The 18,577-nt window shown below is 43.7% G+C and overlaps 1 protein-coding gene across 2 annotated transcripts in view; it reads left to right on the plus strand.

The window, feature by feature from the left end:
- The first annotated feature begins 6 nt into the window (after positions 1–6).
- LOC119032315 (protein phosphatase 1H-like) overlaps positions 7–18,577 on the plus strand; it is a 30,717-nt gene continuing 12,146 nt past the window's right edge. For both annotated transcript variants that reach the window (XM_037121339.1, XM_037121340.1), the window contains exons 1-6: positions 7–1,040; positions 8,359–8,548; positions 11,204–11,575; positions 14,132–14,244; positions 14,384–14,468; positions 16,314–16,432. In XM_037121339.1, coding sequence (XP_036977234.1) covers positions 805–1,040; positions 8,359–8,548; positions 11,204–11,575; positions 14,132–14,244; positions 14,384–14,468; positions 16,314–16,432 — 1,115 coding nt within the window. In that variant the 5' untranslated portion in view covers positions 7–804. The remainder of the gene's footprint in view (positions 1,041–8,358; positions 8,549–11,203; positions 11,576–14,131; positions 14,245–14,383; positions 14,469–16,313; positions 16,433–18,577) is intronic.

Below are 18,577 nucleotides of genomic sequence, written 5' to 3' on the forward strand. Positions count from 1 at the left end.
CTTACCTTTAACCTGCTGCCAGCCGCTGTAAGCTGCTCACCCTGCACTGGAAGAATTATCAATCTTTGCTCATCCTGCGCTGCAAAAAATCTCAGTCGCGGCGAGTGATTTAGCCCTCAGAGCCTTGGAGTAGTGTTTCAAAATAATACATTAAATTCTTTTCTTTTCTTTTCTTTTCTTTTCTTTTCTTTTCTTTTCTTTTCTTTTCTTTTTAGCCAATTCTTTTCTCTTGTTCTGTGAATTGCTTTACTGTTTTTAAAATAAAGTTGTCATACATCTATAGCGCATCGCTCCTTCTGTTGGATTCCTGGACATTTCGTTCATGTCCAAACAGCATGAAAACGCATTTATTTGACACCCCTGGTTAATTTACATCACTCCGTGCTTTTACATTCTGATTCGGGAGCGCACACACGAGTCCGGTGAGCGTGAACACTTTTTGCAGTGTGCGTCCGCGGCTGCGTCACGTGACCCGTTAATCTTCTGTGTATTTCCGCGTTCACGACGGCCGAGCTGTTATCAATGACTCTCCATGGGGCTGTGCAGGCTTCCACTAAAAGCATCCTCGCCGTTCTCACCGTCCTCCCCGTCCGGCTGCAGCTGTCGCGTCCTCTCTGAATGAATGAAGCTGTAACCATCTGAGGCTCTCCTCCTCCTCCTCCTCCTCCTCCTCCTCCGTCGCCTCTTTATTCTCCATCGAGCCTCTCGTCGACCAGCGCGGCCGAGCTGGGGGGCAATCCGGGGAAAGGGAGCCGCGGCGCCGCGCACCGGCCGACGGACGCCCCGCCGCGACGCGCCACCAACATGCTCACCCGGGTCAAGTCCGCCGTGGCCGGGTTCATGGGCGGCATCATGGCCGGGGGCGGCTCCGGCGAGAGGGGCAACGCTGGCTCCGAGCTGCCGCTGAAATTCCCCTACACCAGACCTCAGTTTCTTGGACTGTCCTCGGACGAGATCGAGTGCTCCGCGGACCACATAGCCCGGCCCATCCTCATCCTGAAGGAAACCAGGAGATTACCGTGGGCCACCGGATACGCTGAGTAAGTGACCTGCTGTCAAAGCGGCTCTTGTCTTTGCGGGTGTCATCACACGGGGCATTTAATGGAAAGCATGTGTGTGGAGTCTTAATGGAGGCCCGGGTGCCTGCAGGTGAACATAGTTACAGCCAATGTCCCCTCAAACAGTCTGAAAAGACTCTCAGCTGCACCTGTTGTGACCCACGCCCATCTCCATCTCCATCTCCATCTCCAGCATGCATCCCATTCAGCGTCCTCTCCCTCTCTCTCTCTCCCTCTCTCTCTCTCTGCACTCTCCACTCTTTATTGCGTGCAGCTAGAAGTGGATAACATCCAAAGGATCACAGCCCAAGCTGGGTTTTTTTTTTCTCATGCAGAGAGGATGATGCACCTTCCACCAGCTGCATCTGGGTATTAGTCTAGAACTGGGCTCTATTTCTGGCTGGACGCCTGTTGGATTGCATGTCGAAAGCCTTCAGATGTACAGCAGCAAACCAGTTCATGAAGGTGCAAGCACACGTTCTAGCTCGGCCGTCCTGGCTCCAGACTGCTGGTGCGGTCAAGTGATGAGCTGGTTGCCATTTGTTCCTGTCAGTATGTAGATGGTAAAGCAGGGAAGCACGTCATGTTTCACACAGCAGTTAGAACAGCCACTTAGAGAAGCACAAGATAAGGAAGTTCGATAGTCAGTGTGTCTACTATCGTCATTACTGCTTTTGTACACGATACACAGTCCAGTAGCAAGTGTTTCCTGCATTCTTTATTGTACAGTAAGTGGTATAAACCTTCGCCTGAGACAGAAACTGTTCCATTTGTTTGTAACTGAGGCAGACGTGTCTGGAGAAGAAGCTCAAGAGTCTCCCAGCTACAGCTGCTATCAGCAGATCGACTGTTTTCCGCCTTCGGTCAATGTATCACCGAGTCGCCCCGTCTCCACCCTGATACCAGCAGTGTTGTGTGGTTAACATTTCACAGTGAGATAACACAGACTCTTGAGGAGTTACCAAGCAACAAATCAGGAACTTACTAGTAATTAATCAGTAGTTATCACTGTGTTCCTGAGCAATTCTGACAAAAGGTAGATAAAGAGAAAGAGGAACACGACGCCTACTTTACTCTGTTATGTTATCAGTTGATGTCTGTGCCACCTTAAAGGTGCGATATGTTATCAGCCACCTCTTGAATTCATACTCCAAAATGAATAAGAGGCAGCTTATCACCAGAGCAACCGCTAACTGCTGCCAACTTCAGCCGCTGTTAGACAGTTACGGTCAGTTAACAGTCCAGACCATGTCTCCAGGAAGAGTGCCAACCTTTAAAGCCTTTTTTTTTTTCTTTTTAGGTCAAAATGTGTAATTACAACTTAAAGTGACTGTGGCCATGAAAAAGACTTTTTGCCGTTATCATACATCGTAAAAGAAGAGTCCGTAAATTGGTGTCAACAGACTAAACAAAGTGTAGAGCAGATGCAAGATTAAATCATTTTTTATACTGGGAAATCAAGGTTTTTTGGCTTCATGCACGACTGAGCAGCTGTTATAGGAATGTATGTGGCTCTGTCTCCTAACACTGTATTCAGGTTTCCTGTGTCCGTGGTCCAGACTGGGAGCTTTGTTAGGTATTGGCATTGAGAGAAAGAATGGCCCGGGACGAGCTGGTTTGCATGCCTGCTTCAGTAGATCTTTAAAATGCATCCATTTTGTTCACGTTGCATTGATACTTTTAGTTCAAATTTGAATTAGCAATGCAACATTACTGCATCATTACCATATCAACACGTTATTTTCGTGCCTAACAGTGCAGACTACGCTTGAATATTTATAAATAGTTCCCCTGAAGGTCTTTTGAACTGTTTTTTTTTTTTCTTTGCAGGAGATTGTTTGTTCTGATCCTGCAAGGTTTTTCACTTGCAGATATTATTAGAACTAGTCCCACCCTCTCCTCTCTCCCGCTAGATTGTAACAGAACAAATGTGGACTGGGTTGGAGAAAATATTTAGAGTGAGAGGTGTCACTCAGGCACACTTTCACTCAATCGCTATGAATAAAAATCAGGTTAAAGGAGCAGTTTAATACTTGAGGGTTTACTTGTGGGTTCACCAGGCCCGTGGTCATATCTTCCTTTTCTTTCTTTCTCAGTGTTAAACACACACTCACCACACGTCGGTAGTCAGAGCAGGCTAGAGGTGTCTCTTTGGGACCAGTGTGGTTAATGAGTTCAGCTTGTGTCAGCATTCAGCTGTAATTAAAGCCTCCTGTGTTATGATTACAGCAGCCATTTTGGCTCTTTTTTATTTTTCCCTTTACGGAATAAAGGCATATCCAAGACAACTCGAGTCATAGTTTAATCTTTTATCTGCTCATAGCCTAATTCGCTATTCATTAAATCCCTTCCGGATTTAGGGATTGGGAAATTTTGGGATTGTCCAGTCGTAGCTTAACCATATCAATCCTGCCATGCACTGGACTTCTCCATATGTTGAAGCGCTGTGCATGGAGCTGTGGCAAATACAATTGTTGGTATAAAAATATAGGTTGGCCTATAAAAACAAAAACCAAAAACACTCTTCCCAGCAAACTAGCTTACGACCTAACAGGAACTTCACGTTACTTCAAAGGCCAAAGAGCAGTTTAGAAAAGCGCTGTTACCAAGAGCTCATACAATGTGTAATATTTCCTGTTTTGTTGAAGTTTGTCCTTGATGCATGTACATCAACGTTCAGGTTGTCGTTAGCAGCTAGGTTTATAGCCTCCTTCAAAAATCCCACCCATACCTGTTACCCAAGATGGCATTATCTTAGTTAAACATATCTGATAGTCCACAAACTTAAAGTAAAACAATTTCAAACACTTGCGTGATAATACTGACAATAAGCAAAGTCTGACCTCTGCTCTGCCTCGCTTTTCCATGTAAGCTAGGCTACGTTGCGGCAAACAGGCTTAATAGAGAAAGAATGAAACAAGAGTCTGATTTTTGCATTGTCGTTATCACACTGACAATTCTGGGAACAATGCCGACATCTTGTTCCCATGTCCTCTGCTGACTTTTTCTGGGACATTAAGTTTTAGTCTCGCATCTCTCAGCAAAATATCGCACGTCGTGGTAGCTATCAAGCAGACTACTCAGTAAACCTTTTAGCTGTACTGAAATGAGTAAAGTAAAATGATTGATGCAGCAAATCAGTCTGCAAAAGCATTTTCAAGTAGCTCATGGAGCTAGCTTAATTAGCTAGCTTGCTAAAGTTAGTAAAATCTGCCAGAGACAGCTGTTTATATCAGCTAACGAAATGAACGGGCTGGTTTAGACGTGAGTAGGTGCTGTTGTTTACTGCTGACTGATATGAAGAACCCAGTGTTGACTATGAATTTATGTATTTTCCACCAAACATACCACTAGAGATGTAGCTTATGATACCACTCTTCTCTTCAAATACCTGAACTTTTCTTAGCCTATAGGCCGATACATATATAGATATATATTCATATATACATAAATTATTATTTTTTAACAGCTGTACTAAGTACTGAGGTTACACAAGCCGTCTGCCTTTTACAGATATTGTCCACTTGTATGGTAAATTATCAGTTAAGCAGCATACAGGTGTGCAGTATGCTGCTGGAAAGTAGCAGGGTCATGTTCCTAATGAATAAATGATATGCTATTGGATTGGTGCATACAGTAGACCTGCTATCATTTCAGGCAGTTTCAGAGGCATTTCCCATTCCAGGTAATGGTATCCAAACAACACTACCGTTATCATTGTAAACAAATGCAAGATTTTTAGTTTTGGGCCTCACAGTCCCATTAGAACTACACAATTAAAGAAGATATCTAAGCCATCGTTTATTCCATTCAAACTTTGTATTTTCTTATCTTGCACATTCAGATGGCCACGCAATCCTGACAAAACCCCTCAAGAAAAAGCACGGCGTTTTGAGTGTCGAAGGATTTCACTCGTAGCTCTTTTGCTGTTATTGTTCCTTTGATGTACCGTGTTAAGCCGAGGCAAAGCTATGTACCATTGTGCTTCACAAAATAATTATCTCATCCTTGGGGCGAATGTCTGGCCCAGAATCTGTTGCCGAGGGTACAGAAACAAAGGGGGCATTAAATGCCTGACAGTGGAGGGGGAAATTAGGTTTTGTTCCTAATGGGAGGAAAGCTAATTGTCCCGAATGGAACAAAAATGTGATTGGCAGAGAAATGAAATGACAATCATTCTCTTCCTGCAAATGGTGAAATGAGGACGAATTAGATGCAAGAGTACTTTCAACCACACACACACACACACACACACACACACACACACACACACACACACACTTTTACACACACAAGCAGCAGCTGCACACACCATTAAATAGAGTGACACAGAAAGATCCACTATTGATTTAACCTATTAAACGCAGAGTTGCCATGAAGGCTGAGGATTGTTAACAGCTTTTACATTCGGGGTTCAAAAGTTTGTGTTTAAACATGTATTTTGTTCACACACCAGTAGTGTAAAATTACACAGATGTGATCTCATCACACACCCATATGAGGTCATCGGATTACAGTGTTTGCTGACCGCAGATGACATGAAGTAGACAAAGGCTTCCTGGACTTCGGTATATAGACGAGCTCAAAAGTGGTCGATGCGTCAGGGTGTTTTATGGCCGTAATAACTCAGAGGACATGCTGTACGATAATTATGGGTGCAGCGGTGAGTTAGAAAGCAGAGCTGAGTAGTCAGGGTGAGGACCAGCCCTCTGGACATTTTGTGTTTTATACAATACAGGCATCACCATACAGAGTACAGTACACATGGATTAGCCATATTGTAAAGCATAGCCTGAAATTATAGTGACAATGAAAATGGGACCAACAAAAATGAGACATAAAATGCATATTATATAAACATATTATCAACACATGTATTGACTTTGGCGAAGTATCTCTCTTCCTATACAAGGTTAACAAGCATTTGAGGCAGAGAAGCCAGCATGATGCTGCCTCGCAGACAACATCCACAGTCTGGGTCTATAAATAGACATGCCAATTTCTAAACACACACACACACACACACACACACACACACACACAAAACACCCTCCAGAGATATCTGTCACACTTGCCAGTCTCACTGGAGCTCTCCACCGTCTCCGTTTTCACCTTTTATTGGTAGTCCAAGATCTATCATGAGCTATCATTTAGCAGGTTTAGTGTGCCCTTCAGATAGCCAGAAAAGAATTACAGTGACCCAGAAAAGCTACATGCCCAAATTTTGATGAAGACATTTTTTACTCAGTTGTTGTTAGTGGAAGCAGAAACTGCATCATGCATGGTCTTTAAATTGTTGTGCTGTGTATCCAAAAGTCTCAAGTAATTATGCGGACCTCACAGCCTGGGCCATAGCTAACGCTGTGGATGTCAAGGTTATGTTATTATTAGGTTTAGGTTATCATCAGACGCAGGATGTGCATTAAATTATGCACACAAACGGATACCAGCCACCTAAATGCAGCAATCTATGCTAAAAAAAAATCTTATCTCACAGTAATAAAGAAAGTAAGAAGAAATTCCTGGATATGTCCCTTTATCTTGATCCACACCAAGAGTTGTTGGGGTCTATTCTGGGCCCAGATCCACAATCCATCCGAGTTTCAAGGAAATCCGTTCCGTAGTTTTTGTGTAGTCCTGCTGACAAACCAACAAACAAATGGGCACAGGTAGAAACCTAACCAAAGTAAAGCACTAGGCTGATTGGTGATTAGTTCAGCATGTAATTAGTTCTAAATGTAAAGGGGCAGCATGTTACAATTTTCAGCCATTTACACATATTAATCACTTTTTTATTGGCCATATATTAGCGATTGTAACTTCATGTGAAAAATTAGACCTTCCCCATTTCTCTGAGTTTCCTGCGCAAGCCTGTATAATCTGTTTATGTGGTTCAATACTGCTGGACTGTGGATTTTTCTGTGAAGCACCGGAATCAGAAATCCCACTCACGTCCATGAGTGCCTCACCTCAGTCCCGAACTGAGAGCAACACCAAGCTAACGTTATCTTAGAAATGGAGTCTGATAACTAACAACCGGCTACAAGCACAACACAGAAGTTCTAAGAAGGTATATAAGTTATAACTTAGTGTTTTGAGATGAAGAAGAATCTGAGCAGACTATTTCAGTCTGGTCAACCTAATGACGAAACATCTCCCTGGCTTCGCTGCTCACTTAGCTGCAACCTCACGTGTCATTCAAGTATCTTTTGGTGTGAATTTTTGTCTTAATTTTGTACCGACAAAAAAACAAATATAACACATTCCGTGTTTCTCCACCAAAAACTGTGTTACTGGCCGTTTGAACCAGTATTCCGGGGAAAAAAACCTCAGTCAGATAAAAGGATCAATGAGCAAGGCAGACCAGACTAACAGATTCAATCAAACAAACCTGTTTGTCTCTGCACCCTCGTTCTTCCAGAAAATATAAATGGTTAACTTAATTACAAAAAATGTGTGACTAATGCAGTTAATCCACTTTCCAACCTTTTTTTTTTTGTTGGCATCAAGTGGAAATTCGGGGTATTTGACGAGAGACAGGGTCAGTGTTATAGTGGGTCTAATGGCCTCTGCATATTTAAAATCCTGGCCACAGCCCCGCTCATATATATCTTCTTATACTGCTTGTGTCGACAACACAGAAAAATGCTGAGATCTAATAAAAGAATAGAGACACCACTTTTATGCAAACCTCACAGATATCGTGTGGCTGTCCCTAATTGTTTCTGGGTTATATATCTTCTCGGTACCATCTCTGGGGGGCTACCTAGTTAGATAAGGCATCAGAGATGAATAAGGCAGCGCACACAGAGCTTTAGGCGTATATGTACAGTCAACGCACAAACAAAGATTTGTAATTGTCCCAGGAGTGATGGTCCCCACGCATCAGGACCCTTCCAGCAGAGCCGTACCGCAAACGAGCTCTGTTTATTTTTTTTGATCCTCGTTGCGAAAATGAAATGTGCAAAGGCCGCTGCTCGGCCGGGTGTACGCGCACAAACCTCGGGCTGTGGCTCAGACTAATTGCTGTGATCCTGCAGCGAGCCATGATAACCATGAAAGACCTGGAGAGCCGTTTCATCCGACGGGAAGCATCTGATGTCGGCTTTCATTCGTCCGCCTGTCCCAGATCACAGCTGTCAGACAGCGAGTGGTGCATCTGTTGCTCGTAGCTAAAATTTCAACTGGGAAAAAAAAAAATCGAGGCCTGATAGAATGTTGCCAAATGTTTTACATAACAGGACCTCTGAGTTGCTGCAGATGAGGTAAAATGTAAGTTAACTCGTGTGTGTTCTCGCAGGGTCATAAATGCCGGCAAGAGTGCGCTGAATGAGGACCAGGCCTGCTGCGAGGTGGTGGTAGCGAGAAGGAGGCCTATGAGCTACTGCCCCCCGTCCACGCCCAGCAAGACCCCCACAGCCAAGAGGCGCAACTCCCTGCCCAACGGAGAGGGCCTGGGGCTCCGTATGGAGTACGGCAAGCTGGGAGAGGTAAGAAAACACACACACACACACACACACACACACACTCCATTGAGCATGTTAGTGTATGCACAAAGGGTTTGCAGCGCACATACAGTACATTACGCATATATAAACAGTTATGCTCACAGGCATACACATGAATACACAGCGAGCGGTGACCTAAGTAGTGGAGCCGTTCAGCAGTAAACAGTCGGAGTGCCGGTGAACGTCAGGGCTGGAGTGTGTTTATGTGCGAATGTGCAAATTAAAAACCACCACCATGACTAATTTTAACTGTGATCTAATCTTCAGGTTATTCTCTCAATCTATCAATTTGTCGTTTAACATTTTTTTTTCAATAAAATCTCACAAGATCATCATCTTCAGACTACCATAACATAATGAAAAGAGGTCCATCACACCATGTGGATGCTCTGCCCCTTCTCACTACTTTATAATCTGATCACTCTGTATAGAGGCTGACTTGAACAATTTATCATTTATCAAAATAGTTGTGGATCTCGCAGAATACTCTGAATTCTCAATCCACTAATCGATGAATTGTCTCATCCTTTCAGCTCCTGACACCACCTGTGCTTTGACTTAAATCTTTCTCTGATGTAGATGTTCATTCGGTGCCTCCGCAAACTGGCCACCAGTCAAAAAGAATCCGTGAGAACAGCTCTCTGTCTGAGAGGAAGCAGATGAGACAGATCTCAAGTTATGTCATGATGGTTCATTCAGAAATCCCCCACATGTTTGTGTTATACGTTTCCATGGATACACCCACTGGGGACGCCTGGTACGCGAGTCTGTCAGGGAATGATAAGCTCCTTCCAAATGTCCAGGGATATATCAGTATATCAGTATAATTGCAGTAGGTCGCTGCTGGACAGCTTCAGCGGAAACGAGAGCATAAAAAAAAAACAAAGTGAGAGAATGTGGAATCAAGGTCAGGTAATACCAAGCAGAGTGTGTGACGGCACGGACCTGACAAAGCCTTCTGGGCTCCCGCCTCCAGAGGAAAAATGAAGGGCGAAGGAGGACTGACCTCTGCAGCACCTGCGCACTAATGAACGGAATGACTCATGATGTTTTTCTCCCGGGTCTCTCCTCACAGAGATGACTCGCGTATACTACAACTCAGACTCCAACATCACTTATTTAGCGTTTGTCATTTTTTTAAATTGTTTTCAAAAGATCACATTACTGTAGCGAGAGTATGGCGTGGTGAGCCGGGGGAGGATTTTGTGTAACGATGATGATGATTTGAATCTGTACCAATGTTGCGCAATGATAAATATTAAGATTAAATCCTCAAATACGACAAAATGATTCAGATATGATATGAAAATCATATTCATTCATATGATATTTGTCACTGTTGGGTGTCATGGGCACTGATTTGTCTGAGTGACCTTCGACTCTGTGAACTGTGTCCTCCATCGACTCACATCTTTCTTTGGAATAAAGCACATCACTGCATAGGAATGCAAAGTGTTTCCTGGTTAACATTTTGTGTGTTTTTTTTTTTTTAACGTATCACTTTGGCTCTTGTGCCTATGTTATGCAAATTTTCCACTGTCAGAGTTTCAACATTTTTAACAATGCCTCTGCCCCCTGTAAATCCATGAAATGGGTCTCAAAGGAAACGTGATAGCACTTAGCACAGAGGATATCGGTCACAGTGGGAATGACTTTAAAAAACAGTGTTGTAGTTTTGAGCGTGGTTCAAGTTTAGACAGATGTTCCAGACAGCTGTGAGATGTTCTTGAGAAGTCTGTATCAAATGCTTAGAGGGGGGGTCGGGACACTCAAGACTCCATAACTAAAACCCTAAAAAAGTGTATTCAGGTTTTTCCACTCTGAATGTGCAGTGTTGTGACATGTGTACTGTCCCTCCTGCCCCTTGTAAATATGTTAAAAATGTGGCTCCAACAAATTGTTACGAGACTGTAAGAATAAGCGATAAGCAATAGTAGCTACAGCAACAGATTACTCGTCATAATGGGAATCTACTTTTTTTCCACAAACTTTAAAAAGTATTTTACACCTGAGAGTGGTTTAAGTTTCAACAGGTGTTTCTGGACAACCACATGATGCTTTTAAGGAGTCTGTAATTGAATGCTAAAAAGTGTAATTGTGTTTTTGGTGGCAGTCTGTTTGTCACACTCAAGACTCCATATAAACCTTTGTTAATGTGTATTGAAAGAAGATCTTTAACCGAAATACCACCGGTGAATTTGGCTTTATAATAAATGATAGATCTTGTTACAGGCCTTTTTTGGGCCAAAGAAATTATAACTTGGAGCCGATACCTATATGAGGGAGAAAAAAATTCAGATTTTGATATCTTAGTTGATATTCTTTTATGCATAGGATTAATGCTTAAGTACACAGTGTTTGCAGTGATCTCCTGAATGTAGTTATCCAACAATCGTCACAAAGATATGTATGTGACAGAGGCCGGATGTTGCAATAAACCTAATTCAAACGTTTTCATATGAGCACATATTAGACACCATATGTGCCAATAGGAAAACATCTGTGATGCAGCAATATTATATCAATATCTAATACATTTTTGTCTTAAATGTCTGGTCGAATGTCATCATGTCTAATTGAGCTGCTGCTCTGAAACAATGTGAAATGAAATGAAAATCAATGTTTTTGTTTCTGCAGGAGAGTGAAGGCCTGGTGTTCCACTACTGGGCCTTGTTCGACGGTCACGCCGGTTCAGGTGCAGCAGTCGTCGCCTCCCGCCTACTTCAGCACCACATCGCTTGCCAGCTCCAGGCCGTCATCGAGATCCTTCGCAACATGTCCTCCCCGCCCCCCACCGTCCTTGGCGAGGAGCCCGACAACAACCCCTACCTCCAGGGCAACATTCCAGTCCCTCACCGAGCGCTGACCCGGGCCGCGTCGCTGCGCGGGGCCGCAGGTGCGCCGGGGTCCCCGTGCAGCACCCCGCCCCCGCCGCGCTTCTTCACCGAGAAGAAGATCCTGCACGAGAGCCTGGTGATAGGAGCCATAGAGAACGCCTTCAAAGAGATGGTGAGGGGCAGGTGCAAGGTCGCCATAGATTTTAGTCCAGTCATCCTGACGGTGCTTCACACTCACTGGATTCATTCTGTCATGCATCATTACGTAATGTTACCATCATAAAGAGAAACGACTGTGAGGTTCCAGACAAGTGTTCATAATGTTCTTGCAGGGATCAGTCGTCCGATCCTGTCATCGCCCCGTCATCAGCAGCTGCGGCACCGACACTGTTCGTCCTCTATTCTCAGGTCCACACTGTGAAAATATCCACCTCAGTTCATTTAGGCTGCGATGACATTTTGAGGCGTCGCGGCAGGAAAAGCAAAGGTGTGATTAATAACTAATAAATGGCTCAGGGCCCTTGTTCGCTGCATACTGGGACTTTTAATGTAACAGCACTATCATTAATGTTATGACTTCCACCTCTGCTTTTCGTACTGTGACAAGTCAGATTATATCTGCCGTGAAAGCCCACGCACTCTGCCATGTATTGACCTTTGTTTCAGTTCACAGGCTGTGATTTATCTGTTAACCACCTAAAAGTTGTCATGTGAATCCACACAAATGTAATAGGCCTGCTTCAGATAAGTCGATCTGTGTTTGACTTTTAAACTTTTAATTTCTTTTCTTATCACATACATACTATACTGAGATTAATCCAGCCATCCCACAATACTTGCACATTTAAATCCTCAAATTAATTTAATGTGGATGAATTACCTATTTTATTAACACTGGAAAAGACATGGACTCACCACATCATGTTTTCCTTTCAGTTTTTTTTATTTGCAGGTGAGGAATAAAACTGGCAGTATTGCTAGTAATTTGCAACGGTTGCAGAGGTTGTGTGTGAGAGAGGTTGTGTTTCTGTTAAAACTGGTGATGACAGAGACAGCTAGGAGCAACAAGAGGTTGCACGTTATCATACAGCCGCAGAGCATCTTTCACTTGACCTGAATGTGCTGCAAATGTGTGTTTATGCCTTCAACGCGTGCAGGAAGTGAAGAAAAAAAACACCTTTGTGCTGTATCGATAACATGGCTGCTGAAGAACAGCCGCTCTGCTCCTGAAACATTGATGATACTTTGATGCCTCCACATCATATCCAATAACATCAGTGCATCAAATACACGTTGCTCATCTCATGTGAATGCACCGCACGTGACACTCATACAGGGCGGTTCACATGAGCTCTCCTGGAAAAGCTTGCTCGAATAGACCTTAAAGACTGTTTTTTTTTTCTTTTTTTTCCCAGAAGCAACATGCATGCAGTAAACATTTGCATGGATACTAAGCAGATATGTAAACATAGCTACTGAAGGAGCCAACGCATGTAAATAACTACAGATAAACAAAAGCTGGTCTGTTGCGTTTGCTGCCACACATTGATATTCTGACCACATTTCCACCAACACACACACACACACACACTTTGCAGAGATTATTAACCTTTAGCATCTCTGTTTGCAGTTTATTCAGACATCTGGCCTCAGAGAGCCGGGTTACGAAACAAACGGCTGCTGGCTAAACACCGCTCAGCCGTACACATTAGACTCTCCGGGTCAAAGGCAGCATCTGACCGAACGTCTCAAATCATTTTCTTTCTTAATTAAATCCATTAAGTCATTATATTCTTATGGTGCAGTTGTGCGTTTCCGAACCATTTCCCGTCCTGTGTGTGTCTTTTCCTTTTGTGAAGACTCGAGCCAAAGCTTCTGCAGCTGTACCACTAGATGGCAATGGAAAACAGCCCACACGACTCAGGCTGGACCCCTAGGTACCCAGACTGAAAAAGATCACAATGAAAGCTCATTTCAGCTCAACCCCCTGCTATCCTTACCCTCCCCTCGTGGAGGGAAAAAAAAAAAAAGAAGCACTCTTACACTTGATTTGACGTTCTTTGCGGGGGATTATCTCTGCATCAGTTAAAGCTGTGGCCTCTGTCGAAAAGAAGTCCACCTGCAGGGGGAGGGAGAAAAACTGCTCATGGGGGTGGAGAGGGCTCCTGTCTGCAGGGTTTCTGCAAGAAAAATCATGTGATTGTTGTAGAAGTTTTCATGTAGAATAGGTGAGGAACAATGACATATATAGGCGTTATTTGCACCTTAATGTCTGTGTGTGCGAGCAGCATGAAGCTTGAGACACAGACCTTCTCATGTATCACACTCTGCATTATTCATGCACTGTTTGCTGACACGCGGTCGACAATAGGTTGGGGTTAAACGGATCAATACTCCACAACCCACGCATCGCCTGTCTTTCAAAAGAGTTGATCAGATTTTTCTCAGTCCGGCCGCTCGCTCTCATCCTGCGCTTGATTATCCTCCTCCACCTCTCCCTCATGGCCTCGTTGTCATACGCACGAGTGCTGCCGAATAGACGAAGGCCACGACTTCTGCCTGTGTGGGCTAGCCGCAGTGTGGTTTTTGACTTGACATTTTCCAAATTTTTTTACTGCAACATGTAGGAGGACGTGGGAGGCTTTATAAAGCCCTTTTTTCTTTCTTTCTTTCTTTTTTTTTTTTTCCTGTTGTCTCATTAAAGATTGACAAAACTCTCTTTCCCCAGGACGCCCAGATCGAGAGGGAGAAGCAAGGCTACAGCATCACAGGAGGATGCACGGCGCTCACTGTCCTCTACCTGCTGGGGAAGCTGTACGTCGGCAACGCAGGCGACAGCAGGTGTGTGTGCTTGTGATCCCTCCTCTCAGTGAACAGTGTCAGTGCAAACCCCTGCACCAGTTTATGTCAATAAAGCTGCGTTGAGTTTGTTTGAGAGCAAGCTTGAATGTGCATCAGCACTGTTTGTGTGTGTCTGCAGGGCGATCATTATTAGAAGCGATGAGATCATTCCAATGTCAACGGAGTTCACGCCAGAATCTGAGCGACAGCGACTCCAGTTCCTGGTAAGAAAACTCTTGCCGAGTCTGATCTGTAGCCTCAGCAAATATGTATAATAAGGCTATTCACACAGAGCCATGTTAGCTTATAGAAAAAACTACATAACGCTCCGCACATGGGTAGGAACTGTTGGGGGACACTGTTTTTGTAGCTGACCACAGAAACACAGGTCATCGTCAGCCACAGTTTCTCACCGTGTGTTCACACAACAAGCGACACAACCAGCAAGGCATTTTGAAGTCCATCAGTTTCCTACAGAGCAGAGCAACAGCACAACACGCTCGTCAGCTGTGAATAGCCGACTGTGATTGACCTTTTTATAGTCGGTGGCAGTCAGCAGTGACTCATGTTTCTGCATTTCCATGCCTCCTTTTCTCAAATGGGTCCCGCCTTTCCTCATTTTCAAGTTGGTATTTTTTATTGTGGTGACGGACTTGAAAATGTTTACGTGCTGTAATGTTCCAAAAACACATTATTTCTGTCAAGCTGTCCATTGCTACAGCAGCTCTATTCACCCTCTCTCCGTGTTAGTGCCTGTCTCTTTAAAAACAGAAAAAAAAGGAGTGTGTTCTAATTGGACAGCTCTCACAGGCCTGAGCCGGCACCACCACTGTCAAATTGAATTCCCATCCCCTCCGCTGGTGTTTTTGCAAACCATGGCCGCTCTAGGGGCTTTGAAACATCGCGGGAGTCCTGACGGCTCGTTTTAAAGGCAGCGTTTGTCAGCAAAACATTTCCAAAGCAAAAACATATCCAAGAGACGTCTTTGACGGCGTTGAAAAGACGTCCAGTGGAGAGCCAGAGAAATGTTTTTTTAATGTTCACTAGTAACGTCTAAGTGACATTTTTACGTAAAGACATTTCACAGACATCCAAAGAACTCACTCTGGTTCAAAATGAAAGCAAAATATCACTCCATGCAGCAAAAGCTACAGGGAGGATTTGAACCTGAATGAGGCGTGCACTTTATCAGGAGAGCTTCATTGAATGCCATGCTTTGGTCATCCAACCTTTAAGTTAGCAAATTTTCCAAGGTTGGGTGACCAAAACATGGTATGATGTAAAGCTGATAAAAACCTCAAGTGGTAAAGTACAAGCTTCATTTGGACATGTGTAGACATGGACATCTCACTTTCTTCCATACGGGACCTTTGATTAAGAGAGAAATCGTGGCTGCGTGGTACACCGGCATGGTCATCACCATCGAATCCCACATAAGGTCCAATGTTCGATCCCAGACTGCGGCCCTTTGCTATTCGCCACCGTTTTCTCTCTTTCTCTTTCCAGTCAGATTCTCCGAGCCATCCTATCAAAAAAGAGGAAAGAAAGAAGAAAACTGTGTCTGGACTGCGTGGTTTTATCCACCAAAGTTTACTTTTCAACTGTAAAATATCTCTCAGTACAGTTCATTTTACATGCTGTTTTATGAAATCCTTAACAACATTCTGCCGCAGACATGGACGCGTTCAGGCTCACCCCTCCTCTCTGTGTGTTCGTGTGTGTGTGCGCGCGCCTGGCTGCTGCTGATGATTATAAAACCTCAATCCCTCAGTCATCGGTCAGAACCTTTCACGACTCACCTGCACATCAGTCACAACAGCCTTGAACAATGTAGGAAGCGCATTGTGCTCGGCTCAGTGCGTGATTCCAAAGTCTTCCCTCCGGTGTCATTTATTATCATCCTCAAAAATTCCAGTGCGATTCAGGCTCATACAGAGTGAAATGGCTCTGGACACAAAAAAAAAAAAAAAAAGGAAGCGACTGGCGATGACTTTCATTTGATCTGCAAATCTGCCGCACATTTATCTGCCTGACTGACTGAAAGGCCATCCGCCGTCTGTGTCCTCCAGGGTTTCATGCAGCCTCACCTGTTAGGAAATGAGTTCACACACCTGGAATTTCCCCGGAGAGTTCAGAGGAAGGAGGTGGGCAAGAGGATGCTCTACAGGGACTTCACCATGAATGGCTGGTGAGTTTTCCACCCTCGTCTTTTTTTTTTTTGCATTTCCACCTCTCGCACTGTTTTCACCGAGGCACACAGAGACCCCCTGCGGAAGATGAACGGCCCTGCCTCGGTGTGAATCATACCTCTGAAACGAAACCCGCTAATGCTCTGGGATTGCAGACTCCCGCCGTCTCCAGCTGCATCCACCTTAAATGAAACAGTAACCTGAAAAAGATTCCCATTGTCTGCCTCACTCCCTTTGCCTCCCTTTTCCTGCTAGTGAGAGCTGAGGAGACCAGCAGCGAGCTAATGAGGGAGCAGCCTAAGTTGATAAGATATAATGATACGGCGGAGACGGTCCTGTGTGCGCGCCGTTATGTGGGTTAGCAAGGCACCATGCTGCGCGACTGTGGCAGCAGTAGAAGCCGGTAATGAGACGTGCTTTTACTGACACGCAGAGACACATACAGCACTGTGTGATGTATATTTCACCATAAGTCCAGCCCTCAGGAGCAGAAGATGTGGCAGCCAGGATGTGCTGCTGCAAGGACTGCTGCTGTTTTCTCTTCAGCAGAGTAGTTTTGAAGTCATTGTCTTATATTTTGTCAGTTTTCTCAGGAGGGGTGGCTATTATTTGAACATTTTCAACACTGGCACAGATATAATCCTTAAGTCTCGGCGCTGATAACAACAAAGTGCTTTTCAGGATTGTTAATTAAAGTCGTTTGAACCTACATTAGTAAGTTGGCGTTTTCTTGGTTGTTGTGGGGCAGATTTAAACACTCTGGTGTCATTATTATCACCTTTAAGGTAGAGAGCCTGGCAAACTTGTGAGCAACAGGTGCTTATTTACATGTCCCATCAGATACTGGGCATTATGAGCCATCAGGTCGGAGCTGCATTTGTGCACACCAGATGAATCCCAGTGAGCACCAACCGGGATTCCAATGTAGATTTTTGGTTGAAACCTTGATGCTTTTCGCTCTGAAGGTATAAGAAGGTTTCACAAAACGCAAACTTGTCTAATCATTTTGCTAATTTGTTGGTTTGTAGGTTGAAAGACAGACGATAGTGTTTATTGTGAGGGTGTTTCTCCAAGTCATACTGCTCTGGTGGGCGACGTGTGGTCCGCATGAAATCAGACTTTCAACATGTGTAAGGTTTTAAATAAGACGTCATAAATTTTGAACTATATAGGCTGTGATCTGCCAACTAGAAGCTTCCAGGACATCGTAATGAGAGCAGTTTTATACATTAAAGGTGCAGTATGTAAGAAGAAGAAAAGTTTGCAGGTTCGATCCCTGCCCCCATGGTATAACCTATTATAGCAGGATTTTGCTCTAAAGCTTGCATTACTCCTCATTAATGTACAAATATCAGTCTATTGTCGTTTTAGAGCCTAAATAAGAAGCTACATTCAAAATATGTTCTAAATGTGAACGGCTAATTGAAATCTTATAATAGGCTAAATGTAGGCTAAGTGAGCTATGAATTGGCATTGATTCATCATCCTCATATTACAGTTTTTAATCTTACAGCAACTAATACATACATTCACTCCCTGCTATGAATCCTGAGAACGTCAGTGTTTCAAAAAAAAAACAAAGGAAATTATTGTGAAGAATATGTAGCGTTTTTCTTTCACTTGCTATGAAAGAAAAATGCACACGCCAGTCAGATCAAGATCTTTAGACACAAGCGGCGCCGCTCACACTGCTTTTGTCTGCAGGGCGGCAATCAGAAACAAAAAAAACAACATGAAAGAACGTAACAAAAGAGAGATTTCAACAAAAAAAACCTCCACACGAGAAATTTGCATTTTGCAAATTTTGAATATGAATTAGAAACTACGATCAAGAAACAAGGGGACGTCGTGAAATTGAAGCCTGGGTCACAAACCGAGCCAGCTGGAGGAAAATTTTGAGGGATTAAATAAAACTAAGATAGATAATGACTCCACTTGTGACTGCTGCACTTTGTTCTTAGCAAGCAACCAATTCTGACGCAAGCCCTTGAGCAAAAGCAACTCAAAAAGTCAAGAATATTGACTAATAAAACAATAAGACAGGGAACACAGGAAACATGTTGATGTTTGGTGTGAATACGTTATAAGTTCTAAATGCGTGTCTGAAATGCAAAGAAGGAAAATGGTGAAAGTGTGAAAGATTC

This window comes from Acanthopagrus latus, chromosome 14, assembly GCF_904848185.1.
Source record: "Acanthopagrus latus isolate v.2019 chromosome 14, fAcaLat1.1, whole genome shotgun sequence".
Taxonomy (NCBI): domain Eukaryota; kingdom Metazoa; phylum Chordata; class Actinopteri; order Spariformes; family Sparidae; genus Acanthopagrus; species Acanthopagrus latus.